Consider the following 27,723-nt stretch of genomic DNA (forward strand, 5'->3'; position numbering starts at 1 on the left):
GAGTGAGGCTATCAGGGTCTGCAGATATGGAATCAGACAGTAGATTGTTGGTTCTTTGGGAGGCTTGGTTTCTTTACTTAAATTTTTTTTCTGGTGATAATACATCAGATTCTGGAAGTGGTCAACTACATATGCCAGGGTGTGTGCACCATTCCCACTACTCCCCATAATAGATTCAAGGTTTGAAAATATTATGTTTTTAAAACAGCTTAGTGCCAGATGAATTGTTGAGTACACATTTTATGGTCTAGATGTGTGATGGTGCTATTATGCATTAGTACAGCATGGCTACTTATGTAGTTTGCTAGATTTTTGGGGTGAGGAGGGCAGGAGAGGGGGTAGTTGAGTCAAGGGCAGTTTACACTGGGAAAATAGCAAGCAGGTAAATGCAGAAAACTTAACTTTAAATGACGTGAAGGATGTGATTCAGTTCAGCAAATGTAAAGGAATGATTGAACACTATTTGTGTGCTTGATTTTGTACAAAATATGAAGGAAGCCCCTGACTCAAGTAATTTGCATTCCAAAGTTTACAATCCGGAGTATTTTTCCGCACTTCAAACTCCATTTAACTGGATCTTATGTTTGAGCAAAGAATTCAAGAATGGACCCAAGTATTGTTTAGGAAGACTATTGTCAATAAGTTTTGTTGGAGAAACAAGTTTCCAATAGATTTTTTTTTTTTTTGAATGAAAAGAGGGCTCCTTGCGGTATAAAGAATGCAAAAAAAGTGATAAGGGGTGGCATGTAAATAGCACTGGCCGCAGATTTGTTCTCGACTTGCTGATAGGGTTGCCAACTTTATACTCTCACAAAACCGAACACCATTGCCCCGCCCTCTGCCATGCCCCTTCTCTGAGGCTCTGCCCCCACTCACTTCATCCCTCTCTTCCCTCTGTCACTCGCTCTCCCCACCCTCACTCACTTACTCATTTTCACTGGGCTGGTTCAGGGGGTTGGGGTGGGGGAGGAGGTGCAGACTCTGGGGTGGGGCCAGGGATGAGAGGTTTGGGGTGTAGGAGGGGGCTCCAGGTTGGGGCCGAGGGGTATGGAGTGCAGGAGGGGGCTCTGGACTGGGACAGGGGTGTGGGGGGGGAGTGAGGGCTCCAGATCGGGGGGGATGTGGGGTGGCACCGGGGATGAGGGGTTTGTGGTGCAGGAGGGTGCTCTGTGCTGTGATCGATGGGTTCAGAGGACAGGAGGGGAATCAGGGCTGGGGTAGGTGGTTGAGGTGTGGGAGGGGGTGCAGGCTCCCGGCGGTGCTTACCTCAAGCAGCTCCTGGAAGCAGTGGCATGTCCCCGCCCCGGCTCCTACACATAGGCGTGACCACGTGGCTCTGTACTCTGCAGATGCCATTGGCCACAGTTCCCAGCCATTGGGAGCTGCAGAGCTTGTGCCTGGGGTGGGGCAGCACGTGGAGCCCCCTGTCTGCCCCCATGCTTAGGAGCCAGAGGGGGGACATGCTGGTGCTTCTGGGAGCCAAGTGGAGCCAAGGCACGCAGGGAGCCTGCCTTAGCACTGCTGCGCATCTGCGAAGCCGACCAGACTTGTAACGGCCTGGTCAACAGTGCTTACCGATGCCGCCATGGTCCCTTTTTAAACGGGCGTTCCAGCCGGAAACCGGACACCTGGCAACCTTATTTGCTAATGCTCCATCTTTAACTTGCTTCATTGAACTACAGCATTAGAGCATAGAAGCAGAATAGCGTGAAACATTCCAGCACAGATCTCTCATCCCTGCTCCAATACAGAGCCAGTGCAGAATGTGTTAAAGATAAGCTTTCACCTCTAGATTTGCATTTCCTTGCAAGTGTTGTCTTAAACTAGGGGTAGGCAACCTATGGCACGCATGCCTAAGGCAGCACGTTAGCTGATTTTCAGTGGCACTCACACTGCTCGGGTCCTGGCCACCGGTTTGGGGGCTCTGCATTTTAAATTAATTTTAAATGAAGCTTCTTAAACATTTTAAAAACCTTATTTACTTTACATACAACAATAGTTTAGTTATATATTATAGACTTATAGAAAGAGACCTTCCTAAAAACGTTAAAATGTATTACTGGCACGCGAAACCTTAAATTAGAGTGAATAAGTTAAGACTCGGCACACCACTTCTGAAAGGTTGCCGACCCCGTCTTAAACATATCTGTATTTGTGGGTGTGTGTATATTTTGTATTCAGCAAAGCATCTTAAGTAGCACCTTTTTGAAAGTTCCTTATGAGCAGTATACACTGAAGCTTTCCTTTCAAGAACCTTTCGTTCAGAAGTTTCACAAGAAAGTTTTGAATCTGGATTTTTCTCTCTTCTCCGTCCATATCAGCTGTTGACCTGGTCTGGGGCTGATAAGGGCTTTGTCTTTTAGGATGCTGAATGGGTTGGCCATGTTTTGCTGCAGTTGGGCCAATGTGGATTCATGCTATTAGCCAAGGTTATCTCCTCATTGACTTTGCCACCAAGGTTGAATCCTGGCTACCGGGTAATTGAGTAAATGGAAGATTTTGAAAGGGTTTGTAAAGGATGATTTTCTTTTGGAGAACGAAGGAGGTATTTTTATGAAACCCTTGGCTTTATTAAATTTGACTGTTGAGAGAGGAGGTATGGGGAACCCACTACATACAAGTTCACAAATTCAAAGAAGCATAACTTGAAATAGACCGTATTTGGTAGAAGAGATAAAGGAGACATTCTACTTACATTTTTGTAGTTCCTATGTTAGATTTCATATTAACCTCCTCTTACCAAGGTTTTGTAAAGGGCTATCAGCTCTATTAATTCTTGCCCTGTTTGTGCTTCATATGTTAGATACAGTATTTGTTTAATTGGGTGACTTACAGGGGACTTGCAGAATATTTGATTTATTTATGTGATGCTCATGCTGAAGTTTGCTTGCGCCACCATTTTCTCTAGGTATTCTGCCAGAAAACCTGGTGTTAATTTGCAGGCAAGTTCAGCCTGCAAGGACTCCTTGTGATGCATCCAAGTGATGCAATGAGTCATCACTACCACAGCCCCTCTTACTCTCCAGCCAGCACTGCCCATTTCTTAGCAATGCACTGGCTGGCTGACTTTGTCCAGGGGCGGCTCTAGTTTTTTTGCTGCCGCAAGCATGGCAGTCAGGCTGCCTTCGGCGGCTTGCCTGCAGGAGGTCTGCCAGTCCCGTGGCTTTGGCGTACCTGCCACTGAATCTGTGGGATCGGCGGACCTGCCGCAGGCAAGCCGCCAAAGGCTGCCTGACTGCCACCCTCGCAGGGACCGCCAAGGCGCCCCCCATGGCTTGCCACTCGAGGCACTTGCTTGGAGCACTGGTGCCTGGAGCCGCTGCTGCTCTTGTCCTCAGTGAAGCAGCATTTGTTGGCACGTTGTGCCACTACAGTGCCATTTCAAGCAGCCTTTTTCCCCAGGACCCTGGATCATGCTGACAGAATCACACCTCCTCAGGAAGTATGCATCAGCTTTCCTAAGTCTGTCTGGCCTCACCGTTCCTGAGGTATGTCCTTGCAAATTTGCAGGCTTATGCTGTAGCTGTGATCACTAATTGTGTGTGCTGCATGTGTGCACTCATTCTCCGTCATTTGTAATTTGGTTGGTACGGTCGTATCATACAGGCTCAGAATTTCACTATCCTGAGGAGCCAGTAAATATCAATGTGGTTTTAAAAAAATAAATAATCTGGGGACTTTTAAAACTTGGCATAACTAGGGGTCACTGGACTGTAGCTCACCTGTGTGATTGAAAGTAATGCACAGCTGCTGGCTCTACTTTATCTCAGGCTGTTTGTGCACTGAGCATTGATAACCGTTTATAGACAATACATGGCATTTGTTTTCTTCCTCGTGATAACCCTTCATACCAGAACATACTTTATTCACATTTAATTGGTTTCAAAATTTCCTTTGTTGAATTAAATATGAGGTATGTTTTCAGGGTGGGGGCGGGACACTTTGTTAGCTCTACAACAGAACATGGCATGTGAATAGATTTGAAAAAAACCAAGATGACTTTTCTAAAGGCATCAAGCCCCTCCCGTAGTGTGGCAGGGCATAGTACATTGAACTTAGAGACCTTTAAAGTACATGCTGAAATGGATGCTGGGAAGATACAGTACATTGCTTGGGCACAACTCCAAAACTCTCAAGGCAAGCAATATTTAAACAAGCCGAACAGCCCCTTTAGGCAAGCAGCAGGAAATCCAGCACTCGGCTTTGTGTGGTTGCATGATCAGCAGAAGATAAAAGTGTAGGCTGTTGCAGCTGGGGTTCCCTCCTATCCCTGGATGGCAAACTGTTAAGAAAAGATAAAAGGACAGGGAAGAACAGGGGTCGTCTTAAATAAGAAAGAGCCCTTTTATAGTAAGCTATTCAACTGCTTTGAAACATGTTGGGCCCTAATCTTCCCTCGCTTACATTGGTGTAATCTGGAGCATCTCCACTGAGGTCAGTGGAGTTGTGCTGCTGTAAAACCAGTGTGTGACGGGAGAATTGGGCCCTTTATGTTTCATCACAAACAACTGTTTAAACAAGGCTTCATTAACTGTAGGCATAGCCACTTCACAGCCAGCCAGCAAGCTTTTAGGCAACTATGTCTGCTACTGACTGGGGCTTTTATTTTCAAATGCCACTAAAATCCAATCGGCTATTTTCTTCTCTAATTTTATATCTGAAGCTCATTCCTGATTGTAGGCTCTTTAATAATTAAGAGAAGAGTTTAAATGAATAGAACTATTTACTGTATTCCTCCTCCTCCTCTTCCCCCCATTTCCCTGCCAGGAGAGTGTTGGTGTCTTAGGAAAGAGAGTGCTTAGAGCATTTGTTACCAATTTAGTAGCAAGTACGTGCTCAAATTTAGGTCTTCTGAGTTCTGTGTGTGCCATATGTGGCCAAAATGTAATCTTTGCTGGTTCTAGTGAAAAAGAACAAACATGAGTTTGCTGTTTGTTCGGATAGTGTTTCTTTAATGTAGTGTGACTTATGCTGGCACAGTCTTTTTGTTTTGGTAAAACAGTTAAGCAATTAGGCACCCCAGGGAGCACAGATATGAACTGATCTCTCCCCTGGTGTGATCTTGAGGTGTGAAACATGGCCAAGACAGAACCTCTGACTTCCCTCAGAGATGTGCTAATCCTCCTAATGACTCCCACCTTTCTAGGAGCTGTGTTACTGCTATTTTAAAGTCCGTTATCATTTCAGAAGTAATCTTGTTTGTGATATTTGGGGCTATATAAGAGGATTTGGTGGGGAATCCATAGACTTGTTTTGGCTATGATGACTCATATGGAATTTGCTATGGGGTATATTAGGTGTTATCATTTTTTGTAATGTTTTATATTTGTAACAAAGATCATCCTGTATATGATATATCCCTCCCCGTCCAGGGCTGGTGTGTGTGTGTGTGTGTGTTGCTCACCTTCATAAATTATATAGTGTAGGATCATAGTAGTTAGATATGGAAAAGACCTATTCGAGTATGTCTACATTGCAGTTAGGCATCTGTGGCTGGCCCGGGCCAGCGCACTTGAGTTTGTGGGGCTCGGGCAAAGGGGCAGTTTAATTGCTGGGTAGATGTTCGGGCTTTGGATGCCAGAGCTTTTGGACCCTCCCACCTTGCCGGGTCCTGGAGGCCAGACTCCAGCCCAAGCCTCAACGCTTATACTGCATTAGCTAGCATAGGCCAGTCACGGGTACCTAATTGCAGTGAAGACATACTCTTAGTGCGTTAGGTGCGGGTTAAGTGGCAAGTGCTAATACTGTCTCTTGCTTTGAGAAACCTTGCTTAAAGTCTGAATTAGGGAACAAGTGAAATGAGTCTGATGGCCTCAGCCCAATTCTTAATAGATAAATTGTACCACATCACCATATATGAAATTAGCATATTTATTAACCGGAGTGCTGCCATATCATACTAAGTCATTGATTTAGAGCTGGTGGTATTGCTTTCCCCGGCAGCTTTCTTGTTTTAACTAATTCAAATTTAACAGCAATATTGTCTAGAGAATCAACCTCTTCAGTTATACTAGGTGATCTCCCTTGATCTAACTAGCTCAGTTCTGTTAGGATCTCACTGAAACATTATACTGCACAGGGATGATATCTGAACTGGAAGGAGACTCTAATTTTGGAGCATTTGCTTCCACCATTTCATTATTTGCTACTGTTCAGTGTCTCTAAAGGAAAGTACAAATTTAGCTGTAGTGTGTTCACATTGAGTGTTTATCTTTTTCTGAATGAATATGGGATCTTCCTTTTCCAATGGCCTTTCAAATTGTGACCTGTTCTGTGAACCTTTGCTGAACTTTCCCTAGCTCTCTCTAGTATTCTAGGCCTCATTTTCCTCATACACTGGTGCAGGTTATGAGTGGCACCACTGAAGCCTGTGGAATTACACTGTACAATGCAAACCAGCTCAAAAATGGAATGAGCGAGTGGAGAGCCAAGTCGCCTGGTCTGGAATTATAAACCATTTGATCTTAGAATTGGAGCAGGGTCGGTCGGTCTGTCTGTCTCAGAGAGAGAGAACACACAGGAACATTGCTCATCCTAGTGAGTTTGAATGGCAGGATCATTGTCAGTATCTGTGAATTAACAAATTCACTGATATACAATGAGTGTATATACATTGTTTGAAAATTAATTAGCTTAGTTTCACTAGCAAACTAATACCATCCTGCCAGAGGACTTTGCTTCCTGCTGGATATGTAAAAGTTTATAAAATAACTGTTCTTGTGTTTATTTCCCCAGAATCAGTCATATGTGTAATTATTGCTGATAGGCTTGAAACAGGCTATGTTTTTTGGTGTTCAATATGTATCTCAAGGGGAGAAAGAAGCAAGTTGCTGTTTTCATAGATAGATTGTTCAAAGTATTGTCTGTGCAATCTGTTGATGTACTGTATGAGCAGTGGAATTCCTCCTCCTTTTTGTAGGGTGGTTTAGGACCAACAACAGACACTCAAGCAACTTGTGAGGAAATCAAGGAGTATATCTAAACGTCTGCCTAGAATGAGGCACACTGCAACTGTCCTGATGTTTTGTAATAGATGTATGGTTTGTGGAAAGAACTGGTCACAGGTTGCTAATTTGGTCCAAACAAATGGAACATCACATGCTAGGAATTGTAGTCTCTTCATACTGAGCCTCTACAGTGAGGATGAGTAGAAGGATGAAAGCCTACGGTGTTTTGTAAGATCATTTAAATCCAGATAGCTGATGTTGTTCTTCCTCTTATGTTGTATCTCCATAACTGAGCCCTTGTATACACTACTGGTTAGTTCAGGATAACTTACATCACTCAGGGGTGTGACTAATACACGCCCTGAGCGATATAAGTTATACCAACTTAAGTGGCGGTGTAGACAGCAGGAGATCGTCTCTTGTCGACATAGTACTGCCGCTCGCGGAGGCAGGAGTTATTAAGATGACAGCAGAGTTCCCTGCCATCGGCTTAGAGCGTCTTCACCAGAAGCGCTACAGCAGTGCAGCTGCATCGGCACAGCTGCGCTGCTGTAGGTGCTTTAGTGTAGATGTAGCCTGCAAGTATGAAGCAATAGTAGCTCATTCTGTCTGGTCCTCTGAGGAATAATCCTCTCGATCCACCCAGGATCCCACATCGTCCATCCATGATCTTCTTTTCTGCCTCATGTTCTTCTGCCATCAACTTTTCCTTCCAATGCCTGTAGACATACATATCGCCCTCTGAACCTCTTAAAAGGTATCCTGCAAATCGAATCTTTTCGTAAGATCTTACACTAGCGTTTGCTGAATTCCAGTCCTTTCCAGTTAGTTACACAATCTATCTGATATTTTCAGAATTCTTCTATAACACTAAAATTTTAAGGACCGTCGTTTCTTTATTATCATTTGAATGTCCGTGTTTCATGGCTATAATTTAACATAGATCAAATATAAATTTTTAAGTTAGAATTTAATCTTCAGTTTTATGTCCGTTCTCATGAGATGATTATTCTTCCAGAGTGTTTTTCACTCCTGCTATTCTGGTTCTGACTTCAGTACCCAGTCTTCCATCCTCTGTAATGTCTCATTTTCTGTATGGCTGTGTCATTCACTGGAGTCTTGCATGTTTTCCAAGGATCCTTGCATACCTCCAGAGCTGTAGTTCAAGGAATTTGAAAGCTTTACTGATACATCCAGCAAAGTATGGAAGCTCATAGAACCAAACTCACTGCTGACACAGGTGGTCACAATTCTGGTGACTTCACTGTTGTTTGCACCTCCATATAGCAAAGATGTTAGCCTTTGGAGTTCAGTAAACTTCAGACTATTCCTACTACAGAGTTTCCCAGGTCAGCAGATATGGCCTGCAGAGCTTACAGCCTTGCAGGAGCAGCCTGTCCCTTAAGCAGTCACCAGGCCTACTCAGCTGATTTTGGTCATTCGCTTGCTTACCACCACAGAGTGTATAGTGCTTGCAGACTCTCTGAGCTCTGTGCTGACCTCCATGGTGTCCTTGTAGGTCTTACGAGGCGAGGCATGTGTACTTTGTAAAATCCTTTTGCAATGCCTGTGGGTCTTGTAAAGTCCATTGGACCAAAAGCAATACTACAAGGAATGTAGAAGGTCAGCAGACATACCTGGGGGGAGGGGAAAAGAATAGGTTCTGTATGTCCTCCCATCCTCATAGCCAAATACAGAAATGTCTTTTCTGAGAATCCTTCCCAAGCTCCTCTAACAAAACTGGGGAACTTTTGAGTTCTATGAGCAATTGCTAAACTTTATACCTCTTTAATATTATATGTATTACTGTAGAACCGAGAAGCCCATGTCATGGACCAGGCCACCTTTGTGTTAGGCACTGTACAACCACAGAACAAAAAGACTGCCTCGGCCCCCAAAGAACTTCCAGTCTATGTGCCATTTGTGTCATAGGGTGAGATGCTCTATGGGGGCCTTGCTGATCCTGGAGGAAGGTGCATTGCTCAGCTGCTCCTAATTCATTTAAACGCTCTTGCTTCATTTTCTTATATGCATGAAAACATAATGTGAATTTTCTTGGAGGAAAAATTCTTAAGAAACAGTAATATTATTTTGCATTCCCATAGTGCCGTCTATCTGAGGATCTCAATACACTTTGGAAGGTTTAGTGGGCAGTCAACTTCATATATCATAATTAAATTTAATCTCATTCGAATAGAAAACCAAATTTAAATAGATGACTTCAGAATTAAGGCTCCACAAACCACCTTAGCCCTGCCCACTTAAAAGAGCTTATGGATGTGCTCACATGTATACAACTACTTTAGAAAAATTTCACATTGCCATCAAAAAATTTACATCTGGGCAGTTCTTTTTTCTCCTCCTTGGGGCAAAATAGAATCATAGAATATCAGGGTTGGAAGGGACCTCAGGAGGTCTCTAATCCAACCCCTGCTCAAAGCAAGACCAATCCCCAGACAGATTTTTGCCCAAAATCCCTATATGGCCCCCTCAAGGATTGAACTCACAACCCTGGTTTAGCAGGCCAATGTGCAAACCACGGAGCTATCCCTCCCCCCTCATGAGCTTAGTATGAGTGACCTGTGATACTCTGACATCAGCAGCAAATGTGTGTAGACAGCACAAGGTAAAGTTACATAGCTGGCCTGCATCTCTAAAGTGAAGTGCAAATCATAGAAGGAGAGGGAATGACTAACATACAATGGAGTATCTAATCTTAATGGAAATAATGGATGTGATATGTTGGTGTGTCTGGCTCAGAGCGGAATGTGGGACGGTGTTTTCTGAAAACTTATTTAGAGAGTAAGATGCTAGACTGCAGGATGGTGGCCTGTAAGCCCGTCAGGTCTTTAGTCTGTGCCAAGAAGGAAAGAAATGTGTGTCTTGGTCACATGAACTGGGAAAAGGTCAATGACTAGGCAGTGGTTTCGAGATCAGCCTGAGATAGTGTTCTGTACTCCGTGTTCAATATTATAGATTACAGAAGTGCAGGTGTAAAGACGTGTCTTTTGAGTGGATGAGAGGTCACATATTTGGGGTCAGAATTTTTATTATTATAGTACCTTAACTCTGCATTCCTTCACTCCAGTATATCTCCCTCCCTCTTGGTTTTCGTTTTGTTGGTTTGTGTTAAACTAAAACTTTCTAATTAAATTTTATTGTAAAGTATAGATGGGTGAGTTAGTGTGCATGTGTGTTATACGGAAATTCTGATCTTTTAACTGTTTATTAATAGACTTCTTTTGTCTGGAATACACAATAGAGGATAGATCCTGTGCTCACCCAGGAGCAGAAGACAGCAATATGATGATGTTAACAAGGTGGGGAGAAAAGGAGGTGTTTGTTTAGAAAAAGTCCAGTCACTAAAGCCTGTGGAGCAGGGGAACCCTGCTGATAAACACAGCGGAAAATAAGAGGCTCTGTCTCTTTCCTGACTTTAAAGGAGTGGTGCCTTGTAATAAATGGCTGCCATGTGGCAGCTGTCTCCCAGCTTTGTGAGTCTGGCAGTAGTTAATCCTGTCAGCAAGGCACGCTCCCTGGAAAAGAGCAGCAAGAAGAGCTGCACGTTCTTAAACAATTCTATTGGAAAAACTTTTTTGTTTTGTTGTTTAATTGAGTCTTTTCCCCATTAAATCAATAGTGGTATTTCAGTGAGCTTCTCATCTACAAGTAGCATTAGTAGAATGTGCTATGAATTAAAAAAAAAATGAAAACAAACAAAACTTCATTGTAGGGTGTAAGAGAATCGCTGTACCAAGGAAGAACTCTCTCCACAGTATTGCCATCCTCAAGCATTCAAAAATTGAGTCAGACCACCCTCCAAAAAAATCATGATTTGGCTTATAATGAATAAGATTTTTTTTTTAATTAAATTTTATTTGCTTTCTTGTTTGTTTTTACCTCTAGGGTTCATGCTTTCCAGCTTTTCTCCACAACTGTGAGGGCTGGAAACAAACGTATAAAACTCCCCCCCCCCACCCACCCCAGCAAAAGCTGTGTTGCTCATTTAATACCATGACTCCCATCAGATTTTATGAGATGTGATTAAAATCGTGATAGGTGGCAACTGTGACATTTTTATTCCTCTGATTTCTAATCAAAGTTTTCTAATGTCATGCATCGTTTTACTAAATTAACTCATTAGGTGCAAAGCTTTGTGGGGCGCAGCCATGTAAGATGTTCCCAACTGCGAGCTCGGTGAGCGAGGGGGCACTAAAAGGAGATAGTTAGTTAGTGGCAGAGGCATTGCTGCTGCAGCGTTCCAGGATCTGTTCAGGACTCCGTGGCAAACTGTGCTAATACTGTCCCCTTAGGGCTTGTCTACACAGGGAAATTAACCAGCATAATTCTATCAGTATAGTTGTACTGGTATAACTCCCCATGTGGACACTCTTACTCTTGGCTAAGAGTTTTATTTTTCCTATGCTGCCTCCAAAGTGACACTGTCGCTAAAATTCCCCAAATAGCCAAGCCTTCAGTGAGTCTCTCTTTAAAAAAAAAAAAAAAAACACAGAAAAAAGAAAAGAAAAACGTCTCTATAAGGTGGTAGCAGATCATGACCAGGGCTCCCCCCAGAGATGCAAAGCATTATCAGGAGATCTGCTGTTGCTTGCTTTGCATGCTTCACACTGATGATCCAGCCTTCCTCTAATCTTTCCTCAGCCTTTTCCTGTTGCAGCCAACACAACTCCAGCTACATAGTGAGAAGTGTAGGGTTAGGACACTAATTGCTGCACAAATTAGTGCCTGACACACACAGCTGAGTTTTAAACCCTCTCATCTTAAATCCATGAGGAAAGATGTCCCGAACGGCTTCAGGGGAGGGTATTAAACTGGAGAGTGATGTCTGATACATTTCTGCTCATCTGATCCACCAGTTGAGACTGATGGGCTGCCCCTCCTGACCAACAGGTGCAAAGACTGATTGCCAGTGAGCAATTTGACATCACCAATTTGTGGCTTTCCTTCATCTCAGCATTACTTACAACTGCTGTTTTCACGATGCTGTAATAAGAACAACCAGACCAATTGTCCCCTGCCGATTCATTACAGTGGATGCCTAGGCATCTGCATGACCAATTGATAAGACACAGAAGTCCCCGTTTTGTAACTTGTCTCAGAAACAATTGATTGCAGGCTCTGGCTGCACTGCATGGAACACAGATGCCTGCTCTTGGCCCGCCTTTAAAGGGCAAAGTTGCAGCATCATGCCTCTCATCAGGTTCTCTCTCCTGTTCATTTTACAGCAGGAATCCCATGGCTTGGACTGGCTATACCGTCTGGGATTTCAGCCTCTCTGTCACCATCGTCCAGCTCTGCCTGCATGTAGCCCTCATAGTTTTTCTTCAGCAGACATTTTTAGAATCCGGGAGCACTTTTTGTTTTGGGTTGTAAGCTTTTCTTTTCTTTTATTTTCTTTTCTTTTTTCACCACAAGCTTTCTACCTGATTCTTCCAGACTTAATCCATCTGTTCTATTATTGAGGCTTCTAGATGTGAAATCCGTTCCATAAGCTGGAGTACAGTGCCTGCCCATCCTTTCTTTTTAAAGGGGTATCTGACATCTTGGCATATACAACTTTTCCAAAAGTTAAAGTTTATTCCTATTAATGGTCTGGCTGTATTATGGTTTGCCTTTGTTTGTTTTGTTTTATTTTTTAAGAAACAAGAGGACCCAACCACAGATCTCTTTACCTGTTGCATTTTAGACCATGTTTTCTTATTTTACAGCCCAGCCTGTTTTTCCTGGTTACAGTCCTGTCGGTCCCAGGATATTAGGCAAGGTGCGTGAGGTAATATCTTTTATTGGACCAACTTCTGTGGGTGAGAGAGACAAGCTTTCAAGCTTACACAGAGCTCTTCTTCAGGTCTGGGAAACATATTCAGTGTCACAGCTAAATACAGGATGGAACAGATTATTTAGCATAAGTAGACAATCTGTTCCATCCTGTGTTTTTTAGCTATGACACTGAATAAGTTTCCCAGATCTGAAGAAGAGCTCTGTGTAGCTTGAAAGTTTGTCTCTCTCACCAAGAGAAGTTGGTTCAATAAAAGAGAGTTCCTGGTTGAGCCAGGGGGAGTGCCATGTGGTGCTTTGATATCTGACGCACTACTTATCATAACACATCACTAAAGGAGTCTAACAAATACCCCTTTACCTCCTCCCCACTCCCCCAGGAGAAAGGGCACCTCTTGTTTCTCACTGCTGCTTAGTGAAGGAAAGGAGGCACAAGAGCCACTACAGGGAAGGCATTTATTTCCTCAGTTCTTTTAGGGCTTATCTGCAGAAACAGCTCCTGGCTGTATAGAGGGCCACTCTCCGTGCTGGCTTGTTTTGTATCTTCACCCCAATGAGGCTTCTGATCACAGCATCCCCAAGAGATACAGAGCACTAGCAGGAGTTCAGATACTACAATAATAAGTGCCATATAAGAACCTATATAGAACAGAATAGAATTCTTCTTTCCATGGCTCTGCCCCAAGTTGGCTGCTTGAGGATAGGGAGTTTGGAAAGCTGTCAGCAGTATTGTCTCAGACTGCCATGTTCTCCTCAATCTTTGTATTAAAAAAAAAAGTCTCCTTGCCCAGTGAGATGTGAGACAATACTGTCTAAAGGGCAAAATAATGCCCAGAACTGGAAATGCTCCTCTGTCTACTGAAAGGCACTACGTGAAGTCTCAGGCGGCTCAGTATTCTTGCAGCCAGTGCCACTCTTTGGGGAGGGAACTTGCCTGGCTTGCCACTCTGTCTAAAGCAAATAAACCAGACTTAAAGCCAAGAAACACATCTACTTCCTGGAATTCTAAGTCATTCACACAGCTGTCTTAGCTTTTGGAACACATGCAAAGCAGTTCTTATGGCAGACACAGTAATGCTTTTGTGTCTGTCTTTAGCAAGCAGAGACGGAATATAGGAATAGACATACCGGATTACACCAAAAATCCATCTAATCTAGTGTCTTCCTCTGATGTTTGTCAGTTCCTCCGGCTTCAGAGGAAGGCAGCCGCCTCCTCATTTCCAGTTGTGCCATACTGTAGCATGACGGGTTAGAGAGGAGAGGAGTGAAAACTCCTTCCTGATTTTTGTGGCCTTTCAGTTGGTTGCTTGCGTGTTTTTGTCCTAGCTTGTGTAGCTGCTAATTTTAGGGCTACTAACAACATTATCCAGATCACTTTCAAATCCTGATCTCCTCTTCGCTTGAGCAACTTCCTGAAGATACTGAAATATGTAGAACCTTATTTCCTGGGACTTTGTTGTTAAATAAGCTAAACCCAGAAACGGAATGAGCAGTAAGGATGTGACTAGCTTTCTGTGTCACATTCTAGCTGTTGAGTACTCTGTAGGTGGGCGTGATTGCCACCAGATTGGGAAAGAAAGGGTTTACACTCTTCAGCAACTATCCAACCTAAATATGAGTGTGTCAGTAGTGATCATTATCTCAGTGTCTGACTCTCCATGTCTGGCACTTTGTGTAGTCACACTTGTGCAAAATGCTACCTAATCAGAATGGGAATGGTTCACGCCCACTGTGCACAGGTGTAAGTGACTATTCAAGGTGCCAGTCCATTGAAGAGCCAGGCACTCCTGGGGCCATCCAGTTTTTGCTCTCACTTTCGCTACTGGCACAGTGGATCCAGCTTTCTTGCCTCACAGCTTAATCTCAGTTAGGGAGGCAGTTTCCCATCACATATACATAAACATACCATATCAGACAATGAAGAAACATTGATGCAACATTAAAGTTAAGAAATACAGCACAAAAGATAAGACAGAGATCAAATTCACAATTACATTAGGGCTGCTTTGTGTCACTGCAGTGGCACAGGGCAGCTGGAGCATACTGGTGAATCTTATCCACGAAATGTTGGGGGACTGGTTCACCATTGCATTATTTTAGTTGCACGCCTGTATAGCTGCACTGGTTTCAGTACAGTTACATCATGCAACTGAAGTAACACCATGGTGACTCAAGGGGCTGTATTTTTTTCAGCATCATTAACTTGCTCATTTTGCCAATCCTACATACTTTTATGATACATACGTATTTTGTTATCTAAGCTCTTATAGAGGAAGAATAAGCATGTGGGTTATTGACAGGTCTTTGCAGGTGAAGGGATGGCAGGTTCTTTTTTTTTTTTTTTTCCGAACAAAGCAAAAGTATAAACCATTACATCTACATAGACACAGTAATATAAATACACCAAATGTTGCTAACAAACCCTAACACGAATAACAACGTAAAAGGCTCAGACAAAACCAGCAGTCTCAGTTTAGTGGTTGGAGGGTGGCCCTTAAAGATCTGCTTCTCTGGTTTTTGTGAGTTTAGAGTGACGTTTTCTCTGGGTAAAATTCTACCTTTACATGTATGTATTCAGACATTTTTGGAAATATTCTCAGTGCCTTTTGGACTTAATGCTAAGTAGTAGAAAGAACTGCCACCAGAAAGTCCTGTTCCACTGTCTTATCCTTTTTGCTTTTCTTTTCATATAGGCTGCTCTGTACTGGTGCTCCAGCAGTGGTGACAGTGAGGTGACGCTACCAGTAAACTTCTCTGCCGTTGGGGCCTCGCCAGCACCAATACTTCAGTAGCCAGGGCAGACTTGGTATTAAAAAAGGTCAGTCGGAAAACTTTCTTTGGTTTTCCTTTGCTTCAGGCAGTGGCATTGAATAGCATCACTCTTTCTTCTTCCCACTCAAGCTTGTTTTCTCCCCATCTCCTCCCTGCTAGCCTTGAGGCTTTGATGCAAAATTTCACTAAAACTATAATCCTTCTTTTGAGGTGACCAGCAGCATGGGAGATGAGTGGGGAGGAACAGTTTCCCAATGCATAGTCTGAGTGAAATTCATTCCCGGGCAGAAACTGAGGCCATGTCTACATCTAAAATTTTGCAGCGCTGGTTGTTACAGCTGTATTAGTACAGCTGTATAGGGCCAGCGCTGCAGAGTGGCCACACTTACAGCAACCAGCGCTGCAAGTGGTGTTAGATGTGGCCACACTGCAGCGCTGTTGGGCGGCTTCAAGGGGGGTTCCGGGACGAGAGAGCAAACCGGGAAAGGAAACCAGCTTCCCCGCGGTTTGCTCTCTCAGTCCCGGAGCCACCCAGCAAACCGCAGGGAAGGAGACCTGCTTGCTCGGGGTTCCGGGACCGAGAAAGCAAACCGCGGCGAAGCTGGTTTCCTTTCCCGGTTTGCTCTCTCGGTCCCAGAACCCCGAGCAAGCAGGTCTCCTTCCCTGCGGTTTGCTGGGTGGCTCCGGGACCGAGAGAGCAAACCGCGGCGTTCCCGGTTTGCTCTCTCGGTCCCGGAACCCCGAGCAAGCAGGTCTCCTTCCCTGCGGTTTGCTGGGTGGCTCCGGGAACGCGAGAGCAAACCGCGGCGAAGCTGGTCTCCTTTCCCGGTTTGCTCTCTCGGTCCCGGAACCCCGAGCAAGCAGGTCTCCTTCCCTGCGGTTTGCTGGGTGGCTCCGGGACCGAGAGAGCAAACCGGGAAAGGAAACCAGCTTGATTACCAGAGGCTTCCTCCTTCCACGGAGGTCAAGAAAAGCGCTGGTAACTGTCTACATTGGATTACCAGCGCTGGATCACCAGCGCTGGATCCTCTACACCCGAGACAAAACGGGAGTACGGCCAGCGCTGCAAACAGGGAGTTGCAGCGCTGGTGGTGCCCTGCAGATGTGTACACCTTCAAAGTTGCAGCGCTGTAACTCCCTCACCAGCGCTGCAACTTTCTGATGTAGACAAGCCCTCAGCACGAGACCTATGTACCACTTATGTCTCACTTAAGTCCTAATTTGAAGGTTCAAGTGCAACTTTAGTGGTGAATAGGTTTGGTTCTGGACTTCTAAATGGAGGTGAATTGCAACCTATGAGCTGTATCTTAAGGAACACCGAGAAAGAAGCTATCATGGGTGTTTTGTCCTAGACGAGATGTCCCCTTGCTGATTTGAAGAAAGTGATTCCTCTCTAAATCTCTGCATTAGTAACGCTGCCTGGACTTACATTTAAACAATCTTTGGTTTCACTTCACATTGAAAAAGTAGGTCATTTTAGGTGGATAGTAAGTAGGAGTAGTAATGCTTTTTAGGCCCAAAAAGGAAAAGTGTTTTGAAATGTATTTAGTATGTGCTTTTAAGATGGGAATCCTCCTTCCTCCCCACAAAAGAAACGATTATCCATAGTATAGAACATAGTATGCTTAATCAGCAAAGAGTCCTGTGGCAGCTTATAGACTAACAGAAGTTTTGGAGCATGAGCTTTCGTGGGTACCCACATGCATCCGACGAAGTGGGTATTCACTCACGAAAGCTCGTGCTCCGATACGTCTGTCAGTCTATAAGGTGCCACAGGACTCTTTGCTGCTTTTACAGATCCAGACTAGCACGGCTACCCCTCTGATAGTATGCTTAATGAAACCAAGAAAAGTGTTTGGCCTTTTGTATTACATTTTCTCTGGCCCAATTAATTCACAGCTTGTATTTTAACATTAATGTGTCTTTTGGCGTTTTTTAAGCGGAACAATGAGCTGCTTTGTGCTATACGTCAGGTTTGCCCTCTCCTTGCCTGTGCTGTGTGTATTGTGTGCTTCTTCCTATCTATTCCAAAGGGAACACTCATGTGCAAGACAGTAGAACAAACTGTAGTAAAAACTTGTAATAGCTCCAAAGGGTTGAGGCAGCTTCTCTGTGGTGAGTTGAGTGATTGTGAAAAAGCATCATCTCTTCTTCCTTCCCTCGTCTTACCCCCGTTAAAGATTGTAACCAAAGTTCTCCTGTTGCTTTCTCACTAGTGCTTTTAAAATGAAAGGAGAAGATGCTGAAGCCATCAAGAACGGGGGGGGGGGGGGGGGGTTGGGGGCGGGGGCAGTAAATGTTGATGAGCTGAGCTTCAGCATACTGTGGAGTCACATTTTATCCCAAAGGAGGAAATAGATCTAGCAAATGCCTTCCTGTTCAGACTGAATGGGAAGCAACAAGTTTTGCATGATTTTTGTTCAAGCCTCTGTTTTACTGTCCCATCAAAGCTGGTTGTCAGTTGTTTCATATCTCACCTTTGGCACAAACAGCTATTTGCAGCCTTTAGCTTTCTGTGGTCCTGTCTGGCCTCAGGCGCTTACAGATGCCACACCTCTAGCCACAGCACAATTTGAGCAGCCAGGACCAGAGTGAAGGGACAGATTCTTGCTAGGGAACCTGCAGTCATATGTCTGGCTCTGAATTTGTGTGCATGTGGGTGTAGTGAGGATGGAATGCTTACTCCATAGGGAATTAATTCAGTGTTTAATGCAACCTGAGTTTGTATTGCCTCCAAGCTGAGCTCCCTCTTCATTGTGGACCTCCCTATCTCCTTTAATTGAGAAGGGGGTAATTGCCCAGTGCAGCAATACACAGAGGGATCCCTGAGAGCTTGAGAAGACGGGCAATCCTGTAGCCAGGCAGTTATAGAACTCCCATACTGTTGGCTCTGTCTCCCTTGTTAATTCCCTGAAATAGGTTTAGTGGGCCAAACCCTCTCTTTTCTACTTGGGAAGTGGGGGAATACACCCACCCCCGCCGATGTGTAATAAATTTTGCAAGAGAAACCTCACCGAATTTTCCTGCCCCAGGGCCCCTCCCTGCTGTGGGTTTTCCCACAGGAAAGAGTGATTTGGCCCAGTATTCTTATTGTTGCTATATCCTATTGCAAATAGAAAGTTGTGCTTCCAGAATCAGTGCATGCTATTGTCTTTGTTTCAGTGATATATAGCTTTCCTTCTCACGACAATAGTGGAATATATTTTAGTGCACTCCAATAATACTTACTCTTGCAAAAATTAAGTCTCATTCTTTAAACTGTTTGCAAACTAGGAAGTTTTTAATGTACAGAAAAAATTGGTCTCCTGTTTAAAAACAAGATCAGTATCCAAACATCTTGTTTGAGTTGGCAGAAAGCTGTATTTTAGTTTGTCATAAAATAGCTATTTGTAAACAGAAGCTGTTATGGGCTGCAATTGTACTATATTGTGCCCTTTCTGAAAGATGTACACCAGGCATACTTGCACAGAGATTGCAAAACTGAAGGTGAGATTTCAGGCTGATGTTTGCATGTCTGCCCTTTTCTTTCTTTCTGATGAGCAGTTTGAATCAACAATTAAAAGCAGTGCTAGGAATTCAGAATTTATTTCTCTGAAAGGACCCCCTCTGGTATTTGAATTACCTTGGACAACACCCTGTTTTCACAGTGGTTAAATAAATTTTTTTTTGATTGTTTTAGAAAGTATCTTATAATTAAGGACTGACGTTGGTTATCAGGTGAAAAATTCAAGAATAGTTATTGATCTGCTCAGAAAGAAAGATGGTTAAACTGAGTTTGTTTTTCTCTTTAACAAAAACAGAAAAATGGTTTAATATTTTTTCCAGTTTTTCTGTTGTATTAACTAAAGGGATGCTGTTAAGTAAGATTAAATTTCGGCCAATATCAAACATTTTAAACTATTAGGGAAATGTTGTTATGATTTTTACTTTTGTAGTTGTTTTTAAAATAAATCTACTCCTGCATGAACCCGTCATCACTGAGATTTAAAAAGTAAAAAGCCATCACTTTTATGGGCCAAAATAAAGTAAGCTGACACTGCAGCTAACAAAAAGCCAGGGCCTCTACCAGTCTGCCCTGGAGGAAAATTCCTTCCCTGACCCCAAATATGGCGATCAGTTAAACCCTAAGCATGTGAGCAAGACTCACCAGCCAGCACCCAGGAAAGAATTCTCTGTAGTAACTCAGATCCCACCCCATCTAACATCCCATCACAGACCATTGGGCATATTTACCTGCTAATAATAAAAGATCAATTAATTGCCAGAATTAGGCTATCCCATCATACCATCCCCTCCATAAACTTATCAAGCTTAGTCTTGAAGCCAGATTATGTCTTTTGCCTCCACTACTCCCCTGGGAAGGCTGTTCCAGAACTTTATTCCTCTAATAGTTAGAAACCTTCATCTAATTTCAAGTTTAAACTTTCTGATGGCCAGTTTATATCCATTTGTTCTTGTGTCCACATTAGTACTAAGCTTAAATAATTCCTCTTCCTCCCTGATGTTTATCCCTCTGATATATTTATAAAGAGCAATCATATCTTCCCTCAGCCTTCTTTTGGTTAGGCTAAACAAGCCAAGCTCTTTGAGTCTCCTTTCATAAGATAGGTTTTCCATTCCTCGGATCATCCTAGTAGCCCTTCTCAGTACCTGTTCCAGTTTGAATTCATCCTTCTTAAACATGGGAGACCAGAACTGAACACACTATTCCAGATGAGGTCTCAGCAGTCCCTTGTATAATGGTACTGACATCTCCTTATCTTTACTGGAAATACCTCGCCTGATGCATCCCAAGACTGCGTTAGCTTTTTTAACAGCCATATCACATTGGCGGCTCATAGTCATCCTGTGATCAACCAATACTCCGAGGTCCTTCTCCTCTGTTACTTCCAACTGATGTGTCCCCAATTTATAACCAAAATTCTTGTTATTAATCCCTAAATGCATGACCTTTCACTTTTCACTATTAAATTTCATCTTATTACTGTTACTCCAGTTTACAAGGTCATCCAGATCTTCCTGTATGATATCCCGGTCCTTCTCTGTGTTAACAATACTTCCCAGCTTTGTGTCATCCGCAGACTTTATTAGCACATTCCCACTTTTTGTGCCAAGGTCAATAATAAAAAGTTTGGTCCCAAAACCGATCCCTGAGGAACTCCACTAGTAACCTCATTCCAGCCTGACAGTTCACCTTTCAGTACGACCCGTTGTAGTCTCCCCTTTAACCAGTTCCTTATCCACCTTTCAATTTTCATATTGATCCTCATCTTTTCCAATTTAACTAATAATTCCCCATGTGGAAGCATATCAAATGCCAGACTGAAATCGAGGTAAATTAGATCCACTGCGTTTCCTTTGTCTAAAAAATCTGTTACCTTCTCAAAGAAGGAGATCAGGTTGGTTTGGCACGATCTACCTTTCGTAAAACCATGTTGTACTTTGTCCCAATTACCATTGACCTCAATGTCCTTAACTACTTTCTCCTTCAAAAAATTTTCCAAGATCTTACATACTACAAATGTCAAACTAACAAGCCTGTAGTTACTCGGATCACTCTTTCTCTTTCTTAAAAATAAGAACTATGTTAGCAATTTTCCAGTCGTAAGGTACAAGCCCTGAGTTTACTGATTCATTAAAAATTCTTGGTAATGGGCTTGCAATTTCATGTGCCAGTTCCTTTAATATTCTTGGATGAAGATTATCTGGGCCCCCCGATTTCATCCTATTAAGTTGTTCAAGTTTGGCTTCTACCTCGGATGTGGTAATATCTACCTCCATATCCTCATTCCCATTTGTCATCTTACCATTATCCCTAATCTCATTAAAGACTGAGGCAAAGTATTTGTTTAGATATTGGGCCATGCCTAGATTATTCTTAACCTCCAAACCATCCTCAGTGTTTAGCGGTCCCACTTCTTCTTTCTTTGTTTTCTTCTTATTGATATGGCTATAGAATCTTTTACTATTGGTTTTAATTCCCTTTGCAAGGTCCAACTCTACATGGCTTTTGGCCTTTCTCACTTTATCCCTACATGTTCTGACCTCAGTAAAGTAGCTTTTCTTGCTAATCCCTCCCATCTTCCACTCCTTGTAGGCTTTTTGCTTTTTCTTAATCACCTCTCTGAGATGCTTGCTCATCCAGCTTGGTCTACAACTCCTGCCTATGAATTTTTTCCCCTTTCTTGGGATGCAGGCTTCTGATAGTTTCTGCAACTTTGACTTGAAGTAATTCCAGGCTTCCTCCGCCTTTACATCCACAAGTTCTTCAGTCCAATCCACTTCCCTAACTAATTTCCTCAATTCTTTAAAGTTAGCCCTTTTGAAATAAAAAATCCTAGTCCCAGATCTATTTTTGTTTATCCTTCCATCTAGTTTGAACTGAATTAGCTCATGATCACTCGAACCAAGTTTGTCCCCTACAACCATTTCTTCTATGAGGTCCTCACTACTCACCAAAAACAAATCTAAAATTGCATCCCCTCTTGTTGGTTCTTCAACTACTTTGGTGAAGGAATCCATCAGCTATCCACTCAACCCCTCCCAGGATCAGGCCCACACCAGAAGGGAAAATCAGTGCTTGCTGAGTGGAAAGGTATTAAAATTGGGAGAGAGAGAGAGAGTCATTCAGGAGACAGTTTATAAAGCTTATACAGTTGATAAAAGCCCAATTTAGGGAGCTGGCTGCATTGTCTAGTGTGTAGATCATGGGACTAGAATTAGGACACCTAGGTTTTAATCCCAAATGTGTTACTGACCTGCTGTGTCAAGTCACTCAGGTCCTGATTTACGACAGGTACTTAAGCACATGGGTAACAGTTAAGGAAGTGAGCAATCCCTCAGAGCATGATTCTGCCATCCTTCTTCACACTGAGGTGAAGGTAGGTGTGGCATAAGGTAGGCGTGGCATATTTAGCCTGAGCAAACATGGAAGAGTTAGGCCCTTTGTCTCCCTATGCCTTTGTTTCTCTACCCAGGGCCGTCCTTAGTCATACTCAGCATACACAACTGTGTAGGGCACCCAAAAATTTGGGGCACCACCGGGACCATAGGCACTGACTTCTCATCTTGCCAGGAGGTGCTTGACACCCCCCTTTGCTCCAGGTCTTGACCCCGCTCCACGCCTTTCCCCAAACCCCTGCCACCCTGCCTCTTCCTGCTCCTGCTGCACCCCTACCCTGCCTCTCCCCACCTACTCCCCCTCCCTCCCAGAGCTTGAATGCTGCAAATCAGCTGTTTACAGTGCTCTGGAAGCGCTGGGAGGGACGAGGAGGCGTTGGTAAGCGCGGGGTCACCAGCGAACGAGAGGCACGAGGTGAGGGAGTAGAGGGGGGAGCGCAGTGCGGGTGGGTGCTCCACACCCACTACATTTTCCCTGTGAGTGCTCCAGCCCCAGAGCACCCACCCACGGAGTCCACACTTGTGACTGGGACAGCAGGTCAGAGCGGGTCGGCTCCAGCACGCCTTGCAATCTCCTTACTAGGCAGAAGGCAGGGGCCGTATTCACAGAGCTGAATGTGCCACTGTAAGGGCACCAGTTGCACCAGTATAGGGGCAGTATAGGAGCACCAGTATTCACAGACCAAATGCACTGGCATAGGGGCACCAGTTTAATAATACTGCGTAGGGCCCCATAAATCTTAAGGACGACCCTGTCTCTGCCTGTAAAGTGGACCATCACTATGATGATTTATTAATTCATTGATGTTTGCAAAGCGGTTTGGGATCCACTGAGAAGTGCTACATAAGTGCAAACATATTGTGTAAGCTCAATGATGCTTCAAACAGGATAATTACAGTAAGATGTGCTCATTCTTTTTACAAAAAAACCATCTTTGTTTTTGCTGCTGTTTGAGCCTTGTAGCCTCTGCATATAGGGAAATAAAAGCACATAATGCCGTTAAAGGCCTGCTGACAGACACCATTTTTAATTCTGAGATGGTAAAGCTTCCAAAGGCTGATGATCTTTGTTTCAATAGTGAAGTAACAGAACTATTTTTCTTTAATGTTACCATGGTGCAACTCTCAGTTAAAACTGTAATTGCATTTTGCAATATTACTTGCTGAAAAAAAATCTTCTCACAGGAATCACTTTTTGTCTGTTTATGTTTTGTTGTGTTCCTGGAATGTCTGCCACTCAAAAAAGGCCTTCAAAAAACTATTCTGGCATATTTGAAACAGAGAGGGGTCCTTCTTGCAGAGTTAGAGTTGCTGACAATAGCTTGATAAGTGCATGTGTGGCTTCCAAAAAAAAAAAAGAGAGAGAGAGAGAGAGAGAGAGAGAGGAGGGGAAAAAATTCCACCAGCAATTCAGTAATTACTGATGAACAGAGACAGTGGATATGAGAAATGTGCTGAATGGTCCAAGCAATTTCAGTCGTCCTTTCCACTGTTAGCATTAAGCAAAGAGTCATCATGAATTCATCTGTTAGAATAAACTGTAATTTTTCTAAAGGAAAGTGCGGAATGTATGAACTTTAATTACTGAAATTCTCTAGCTGCAGAATACGCTTGAATTTCTCAGCCAGATGTCAGTAGTGTCAGTGATGTACTCTGTCTGTCTCCTTTTTTTGCAAGTTGAATCTCGGACATAAATTAGGGGGATAAAGTCTTTCTCTGTTAAAACTACCTCATAGTTAATGTACTCCTTCTTACCTCCCCCTTGCTTCGTACAGTACTAGAGGGTGCTATAGAGGATCTAGACTCTGCTAAGCTGAATACACTAAGTGGGGAGAGCAGCAAGCAAGAAGAAAACCTCATTGTTCAGCAGTCAAGGGAGGAAAATGAAGGTAACTTATTTAACTAGAATTATGTTCTTCATTAATTTAAAGGATCAGCAAGATTATTTTTAAGAGTTTTCTCCATCCCTATTCATTATATATACACCTCTACCCCGATACAACGCTGTCCTCGGGAGCCAAAAAATTTTACCGTGTTATAGATGAAACCACATTATATCGAACTTGCTTTGATCTACCAGAGTGCGCAGCCCCGCCCCCCCCGAGCACTGCTTTACCACGTTATATCTGAATTTGTGTTATATTGGGTCGCATTATATTGAGGTAGAGGGGTGTGTGTGTGTGTGTGTGTGTGTGTGTGTGTAATATTGAGCAGAAGCACAAACACTTACTCTCTCCCCACTGCAAGGCTTACAAATGAAGACCTTTTTTGGCTCCCAGTAACTTGGCACAGCATTACTTATCCTCATAAAACACCTGCTTATAATGTCCATACTTCTCTTTTCCCAAAATATGTTATACAGAGGATCAAGTGGACATGTCCCTTGTTAATCATCCCCGCCACGTCATCTCTTGTAGTGGCTTTTCCTGTATGTATTCAGATTTTAAGCCTTGGGTTCCGTGCTGTTCATCTTAAGTGATGAATCTGCTGGGGTTTTAAAGCATGCTCTTTTATGTTTCTAAAGCAGAATATGAAAGACTTACTAGTATATTAATGTTTACGTAATATGTCCATAAAGTGGAACACCACACACCTGGTGCCCCAACTATTTAAGTACAGTATCTGAAACAAGAGCATCCTTCCTACATGTACATGTGATGTAGAATAAATATTCTATGTATATATTCTACATTGCACTTCTTACACCTTAATGTAACTTTGCTCAAAACACCGACTCACCCCCAGGGCAATGTGTTTGCAAGTGCAATTACTCATGAACAGTGCTCCAGTCTTTCACTGTGGACACAGGACACCAACAAGGTGCTGTATTATGACAAGAGAATTAGGCTACATGTGATTTAAACCCAGAATTACTGACTCTACAGTAGAACCTCAGAGTTAAAAGCACTAAAGCAGGGGTCAGCAACCTTTCAGAAGTGATGTGCCGAGTCTTCATTTATTCACTCTGATTTAATGTTTCACGTCCCAGTAATACATTTTAACATTTTTAGACGTGTAGTAAGATACGCATGCAGCCGACTGTTATCATCATCGAACAAGAGCAGCGCACCACACCAGTAGCTACTGACAACAAGAAGGTCTCTTTCTATAACCCTATAATATATAACTTAACTATTGTTGTATGTAAAGTAAATAAGGTTTTTTTAAAAATGTTTAAGAAGCTTCATTTAAAATTAAATTAAAATGCAGAGCCCGTGGACCGGTGGCCAGGACCCAAGCAGTGTGAGTGCCACTGAAAATCAGCTTCCATGCCGCCTTCAGCACGTGTGCCATAGTTTGTCTACCCCTGCCCTAGAGTTATGAACTGACCAGTCAACCGCACACCTCATTTGGAACCAGAAGTACACAGTTAGGCAGCAGCAACAAACAAAAAGCAAACACAGTACAGAACTGTGTTAAACATAAACTACTAAAGAAAAAGGGGAGGTGTTAAAAATTTTTTTGACAAGGGAAGGAAACTGTTTCTATGCTTGTTTCATTTAAATCAAGATTAAAAGCAGCATTTTTCTTCTGCGTAGTAAAGTTTCAAAGCTGTATTAATTCAATGTTCAGTTGTAAACTTCTGAAAGAACAGCCATAATGTTTTGTTCAGAGTGCTGAACTACCTCCATTCCTGAGGTATTTGTAACTCTGAGATTCTACTGTACTGTATTGGAGGTTTGAAGGTCAAGTTCACATGAACAGAGCATTCAAAGAAAAAGTCGCAACTTCGCTTATGTTTTCTAGAACTTTAGTAGCTTTCCTGTTAATAAAGGACCCCAAACTGTCATGAACTACTCTTTTTTACTTTTTCAGATCACACAGGTTGTGAATTCTTTGAGGCATGGACCATGTCTCTCCCATCAGCTGCATACTGCTGAACACACCATTAGCTCTCCAACTGATAATCTCAGCAACTTTTTTTGTTTACAATTCTAGAGAAGCAGCTCAAAAGCTTAACCAATTACAAGACACCAACTTTATCAAACAGTTTGGAAAGTACAGACTTGTCCTCCATTGATGCCATGATGTCAGCAGTAATGAGTGTGGGGAAGATCGCTGAAAATGGTGGGAACTCTCAAAACATCAAGTCCCCATCGAAGTCTCCTGCACCAAATCGGATTGGCAGGAGGAACCAGGTATATAACTCCAAGCATGCAATGGGTGAGAGAGTTTCACAGTCAAGGAATAGAGTTAATTTTCATTGTCATTTTTGCTTTTCAAATAGTACATGTGATGCATTTCAGCTAATGCCACCAAGTCCATGTGTGGTTTGTGACTTTTTTCACAGAATAAGCATATAAATCTGAGCTGGAAAAGACCACCTTGTCATTTGCACACTGATCTAGCAAAGCACTTAAACACATGCTTAACTCTAAGCATGTGAGTATTCCCACTGAATTACCCTGGCTTACATGCTTTGCTCAGTCAGGGCCTTAGTCTGTCCCTCTACCAGTACACATGGTTCCTTAAGGTATAGTCTTCGCTGTGTTTTCTCTTTTTTTTAAACAAGTACATAGACTTACTGCATAACGCAATGCAAATGAGTAGAGGGTGAGCAAGTTTATCATATTTACCAGTTGACGGCACTGTAGCAATACCACCACAAAGAAGAGAATTATATCAGTCAAAACCATGTTACTTATATGATGTTTCTGTAGCAATTTATTAATAGCCTGCAGTCTAGTCTGTCAGATAAATGGATTCTGGTTTGGCTTATATTTTATTTCCTCTAAACTAAAATACATTAATTGAAAAGAAAAATATGTCAGGGTGACATAAAGATAAATGCGAACATAGGAGTATATTGTCTGGCAGCTGGCATGAAAGATTTGCCTGCTAACGTTCGTTCACAGTCCAAAGTTGCATTAAGTGGGAGTGTGCTGTTCAGACTCGTGTCAGTGGCAGGGCTGCTAAACAGCTGTCTGCTGTTAGGACACCAAGTGATTTGGCTTCAGGAGAGTTTGTTAGCGTTGCTGACCTTTATTCCACTTGATATTTCAGTGGGCATCAGATCAAGGGACGCTCAGGGAGTAAATGTGACAGGATTAAGAGGGATTCTTACAGTGTAAACATAAATAAATAAATTAGCTGATTTGTTTTTAGGTGGAGAAGGGTTACCACCAATGAGGTAAATACATGTCTCATTGGAAAAAATGGAATTGACAGGATTTCAGGGCAATATTAACTTTGTATCAGTCTGTTTTGTAGCCTGACTCTAGCAACCGCGGATGCAGCAAATTTCTGTTTACAGCAAAGCACATTAAAAGTGGTTAATTGTTTCAGTGCATTGCAAATATGAGTCTAA

The 27,723-nt window shown here is 42.9% G+C and overlaps 1 protein-coding gene across 4 annotated transcripts in view; it reads left to right on the forward strand.

Annotated features, from left to right (window-relative positions):
- Window positions 1-27,723, forward strand: part of RREB1 (ras responsive element binding protein 1) — a 154,637-nt gene that overhangs the window by 45,418 nt on the left and 81,496 nt on the right. For all 4 annotated transcript variants that reach the window (XM_030552348.1, XM_030552347.1, XM_030552350.1 and 1 more), the window contains 2 exons: window positions 24,191-24,304; window positions 26,355-26,554. In XM_030552348.1, coding sequence (XP_030408208.1) covers window positions 24,191-24,304; window positions 26,355-26,554 — 314 coding nt within the window. The remainder of the gene's footprint in view (window positions 1-24,190; window positions 24,305-26,354; window positions 26,555-27,723) is intronic.

Source organism: Gopherus evgoodei, chromosome 2 (assembly GCF_007399415.2).
Source record: "Gopherus evgoodei ecotype Sinaloan lineage chromosome 2, rGopEvg1_v1.p, whole genome shotgun sequence".
Taxonomy (NCBI): domain Eukaryota; kingdom Metazoa; phylum Chordata; order Testudines; family Testudinidae; genus Gopherus; species Gopherus evgoodei.